The 5,000-nt window shown below is 43.6% G+C and overlaps 1 protein-coding gene across 3 annotated transcripts in view; it reads right to left on the reverse strand.

The window, feature by feature from the left end:
- The window catches only part of LOC123509172 (mucin-4-like), a 34,814-nt gene extending 30,146 nt beyond the window's left edge, over window positions 1–4,668 (reverse strand). For all 3 annotated transcript variants that reach the window (XM_045263359.1, XM_045263356.1, XM_045263357.1), the window contains exons 1-5: window positions 4,527–4,668; window positions 3,868–4,047; window positions 3,129–3,300; window positions 1,936–2,076; window positions 662–820 (exon numbers count right to left, since the gene is read on the reverse strand). In XM_045263359.1, the coding sequence (XP_045119294.1) occupies window positions 662–820; window positions 1,936–2,049 (273 nt within the window). In that variant the 5' untranslated portion in view covers window positions 2,050–2,076; window positions 3,129–3,300; window positions 3,868–4,047; window positions 4,527–4,668. The remainder of the gene's footprint in view (window positions 1–661; window positions 821–1,935; window positions 2,077–3,128; window positions 3,301–3,867; window positions 4,048–4,526) is intronic.
- Window positions 4,669–5,000: the final 332 nt, after the last annotated feature.

A 5,000-nucleotide genomic window follows, 5' to 3' on the forward strand; every position in this document is an offset into this window, starting at 1 on the left:
AATCAAAATTGTAATTCAATAATCCTAAATTCACCCTACTGTGACCAAATACCCTTAAAACACCCTAAATAAACCTCAGAATTCACAAAATAACCCTAAAATAACAAAACCCTTAAATTGAACACCCTTAAAACACCCTGAACTCACCCAAAAAATCTCTTAAATAACCTTAAAACCACAAAAACACCCTAATAACACTTAAAACATCTTTAAACACCCTAAAACCACAAAAACCACCCAAAACCCCTAAAACCACCCCTAAAACACCCTAAAACACCCCAAAACACCCTAAAACACAAAACCCTAAAACACCCTAAAACCCTAAAACTCCTTAAAACACCCTAAAATACCCTAAAACACCCTAAAACACCCCAAAACACCCTAAAACATCCTAAACACACCCAAAACACCCTAAACACCCCAAAAGACCCTAAAATCACTAAAACTCCCAAAACCCTAAAACACCCTAAACACCCTAAACACCCCAAAACACCCTAAACACACCAAAACACCCTAAAACATCCTAAAACACCTAAAACCCTAAAACACCCTAAAACACCCTAAAACACCCTAAAAACACCCCAAAACACCCAAAACACCCCAAAACACCTAAAACACCCTCAAACACCCTAAAAACACCCTAAAACCCCTGGAGACTGACCTGCAGGGTGTGGGTGATGGTGTCACAGCGTCGGGCCAGGTCCTGCAGCTCAGGGTCCACTCGATCCTGCTGGAGGACGCCCTGGGAGGTGAGGGACTCTGAGGAGGCCCTAATCTCCTCCAGCTGGGACCTCAACTGTTGTGACTCACCCTGCACCAGCTGTCAGGGTGTTAGGTTAGCTTCAAACACCCTTAAAACACCCTTAAATACCCTTAGATGTCCTTAAAACATCAAAATACCCTTAAACACCCTTAAAATACCCAAAAATTCCCTTAACATACCCTTAAACACCCTTAAAATACACCAAATTCCCTTAAACACCCTTAAAATACACCAAATTCCCTTAAACACCCTTAAATACCCCAAAATTCCCTTAAACACCCTTAAAATACCCCAAATTCCCTTAAACACCCTTAAAATACCCAAAAATACCTTTAAACATCCTTAAAATACCCCAAACCCCTTAAACACCTTAAAATAAAATACCCCCTTAAAATACTTAAATACCCTTAAAATACCCAAAATTCTTAAACACCCTAAAATAAAACTTAAACACCCTTAAAATACCCCAAAACACTCCAAAACACCTCAAAACACCCCAAAACACCCCTAAAACATCAAAAACAACCCAAACACACCAAAACACCCATATACACCCCAAAACACCCCAAAACACCAAAACACCCATATACACCCCAAAACACACCAAACATCCCAAAACACCCCAACACCCCTAATACACCAAAAACACCTCAAAACACCCCTAATACACCAAAACACCCAAAACACACCAAAACACATCAAAACACACAAAAAACACCCCAAAACACCCCAAAACACCCCAAAACACACACAAAACACCCCAAAACACCCCAAAACACCAAAACACCTCAAAACACCCAAAACACCCCAAAACACACATCAAAACACCCCAAAAACACATCAAAACACCCCAAAAACACCAAAACACACCAAAACACACCAAACACACCAAAACACCTCAAAACACCCCAAAACACCAAAACACCCAAAACACCACAAACACACCAAAACACCCAAAAACACCAAAACACCCAAAACACCAAAACACCCAAAACACCCAAAACACCCACAACCAAAACACCCAAAACACCCCAAAACACCCAAAACACACCAAACACCCCAAAACACCCAAAACACCAAAACACCAAAACACCCAAAAACACCTCAAAACACACCAAAAACACCCAAAACACCCCTAAAACACCCCAAAACACCCCTATAAATACCCTTACCTTTAAGACCCTCAGTTGCTGTTCCTGGGGCAGGCTGGGGAGGGCCCTAAGCTGTGACTCAGCCCCCTCCAGCCCCCCTTTCACCTCCCCAAGGCCAATAATGAAGGCCTCCATCTCCCCCTCCTTCAGTGCTTGCTCACTCTGTAGGGGGGAGAGAGAGAGAGAGAGAGAGAGAGAGAGAGAGAGAGAGAGAGAGAGAGAGAGAGAGAGTGTGAAAAATCATTCCAAACACCCTTAAAACACCCTTAAAACACCCTAAACAACCAAAACACTCTTAAAACACCCTAAAACACCTTAAAATGGCTCCAAACAGCCTTAAACACCCTAAAACACCCATCCTAAAACACCTCCTTCCACCAAACACTCTTAAAACCAAAACACCCTTAAATAGCAAACACCCTAAACACCCTCCTAAAACACCTTAAATACCTTAAACACCCTTCTTAAAACACCCTAAACAGGCCAGCCTTAAACACCCTAAAACACCCTTAAAATCCTTAAATTCCACCAAACACTCTTAAAACACCCTAAAACACTCTTAAAACACCCTAAAACACCTTAAAATGGTTCCTTAAACACCCTAAAACACCCTTAAACATCCTAAAACATCCTTAAATACCTCCAAACACTCTTAAAATACCCTAACACACCCTTAAAACACCTAAAACACCTTAAAATGGCTCCAAACAGCCTTAAACAACCTAAAACACCCTTAAAACATCCTAAAACATCATTAAATACCTCCAAACATTCTGAAATCACCCTAAAACACCATTAAAACACCCTAAAACACCTTTAAATGACTCCAAACAGCCTTAAACACCCTAAAACACCCTTAAAACATCCTAAAACACCTTACATTCCACCAAACACTCTTAAAACACCCTAAAACACCCTTAAATAGCTCCAAACAGCCATAAACACCCTAAAACACCCTTAAAAGTCTCCAAACAGCTTTAAAACACCCTTAAAACACCTTAAAACACAATCTTTCACTCTAGCAGGGAGAGAGAGAGAGAGAGAGAGAGAGAGAGAGAATCTCTCTCTCTCTCTCTCTCTCTCTCTCTCTCTCCTCCTCCTCTCCTCCTCCTCCTCCTCCTCCTCCTCCTCCTCCTCCTCCTCCTCCTCCTCCTCCTCTCTCTCTCTCTCTCTCTCTCTCTCTCTCTCTCTCTCTCTCTCTCTCTCTCTCTCACCTGCAAATGAGCGAGTCGGTTTGTGAGCCTCGTGGTAACTCTCTCCCAGGTCAAGGTCAGGTCACCCACCCTCTCCTCCAGGGGGGGGGCCGGCCTCCCTCACCAGCCCCCCCACCCCCTCCCGCACCCCCGCGAGCAGTGGTTTGCGTCTGGCCAAGTCCTCAAGGGCGTGCTGTGGTGGTGGTGGTGGTGGTGGTGGTAGTAGTAGTAGTAGTAGTAGTAGTAGTAGTAGTAGTAGTAGTAGTAGTAGTAGGAGGAGGAGGAGGAGGAGGAGGAGGAGGAGGAGGAGGAGGAGGAGGAGGAGGAGGAGGAGGAGGAGGAGGAGGAGGAGGAGGAGGAGGAGGAGGAGGAGGAGGAGGAGGAGGAGGAGGAGGAGGAGGAGGAGGAGGAGGAGGAGGAGGAGGAGGAAGAAGAAGAAGAAGAAGAGGAGGAGGAGAGGAAGAGGAGAAGAAGAAGAAGAAGAAGAAGAAGAAGAAGAAGAAGAAGAAGAAGAAGAAGTAGTAGTAGTAGTAGTAGTAGTAGTAGTAGTAGTAGTAGTAGTAGTAGTAGTAGTAGTAGTAGTAGTAGTAGTAGTAGTAGTAGTAGTAGTAGTAATAATAATAATAATAATAATAATAATAATAATAACAACAACAACAACAACAATAACAACAACAACAATTCCTAACATATTGACCTTATCTGACCTTTAAATGACCTTATCTTAACAAACCTGACCTTACCCCCCCTCCACCCATACCTGTACAAAGTGGAGGTCCGCCTGAACATTCCTACAGTGGATGTCTGCCTCTCTCTGGTCCAGTTCCGCCTCTGTCCCACCAAGCCACTCCTCCAGTTGTTGGCAGTCTTTTGTGATCTTTCTGGTGTTCCGCAGGGCCTTCTCCAATGCCCCTCGGTGTTCCGTCACTGCACCCCCAAGCTGTGGACGGGGTGGAGGTGTGGTGGAGGTGTTGTGTGGTGTTTTGTGTGTTTTGAGGGTTTTTTGTGTGTTTTTGTGTGTTTTGTGTTTTGGTGTGTTTGTGTTGTTGGTGTGTTTTGTGTGTTTGTGTTTGTTTTGTGTGTTTTGTGTGTTTGGTGTGTTTTGGTGTGTGTTTGTGTGTTTGGGGTGTTTTGGTGTGTTTGTGTGTGTTTTGTGTGTTTGTGTTTTGGTGTTTGTGTGTTTGTGTGTTTGGTGTGTGTTTGTGTGTTTTGGTGTGTTTTGGTGTTTTGGTGTTTTTGTGTTTTTGTGTTTTTGTTTTGGTGTGTTGGTGTCTCTCTCTCTCTCTCTCTCTCTCTCTCTCTCTCTCTCTCTCTCTCTCTCTCTCTCTCTCCAACACTGTCTCCTTCTCCTCCTCCTCCACCTCTTACAAAAACCCACTCCACTCTCTCTCTCTCTCTCTCTCTCTCTCTCTCTCTCACCTGGTTGTAGAGAGCTTTGACCTGATCCAGTCTTGAAGTAAGGTCACCTGGGTCACCACACTCTCCCTCCTTCACCATCCTCCGCCCTGTGGCAATCACCTCCTCCACCTCCCCCTTCACCTCACTCAGTGTTTGGTACAGACTCTGCAGGAGGAGGAGGAGGAGGAGGAGGAGGAGGAGGAGGAGGAAGACAAACATACTTAAATATCCTCAAAATTTTCATTACAACCTTAAAAAAACTTAAAATGCCCTCAAAACATGTCAAACTGTCTTAAAATGCCCTCAAAACATGTCAAACTGTCTTAAAATGCCCTCAAAACATGTCAAACTGTCTTAAAATGCCCTAAAAACATGTCAAACTGTCTTAAAATGCCCTCAAAACATATCAAACTGTCTTAAAATGCCCTCAAAACATGTCAAACTGTCTTAAAATACCCTCAAAACGTCAAACTGTCTTAAAATGCCCTCAAAACA

Source organism: Portunus trituberculatus, chromosome 26 (genome assembly GCF_017591435.1).
Source record: "Portunus trituberculatus isolate SZX2019 chromosome 26, ASM1759143v1, whole genome shotgun sequence".
Taxonomy (NCBI): Eukaryota; Metazoa; Arthropoda; class Malacostraca; order Decapoda; family Portunidae; genus Portunus; species Portunus trituberculatus.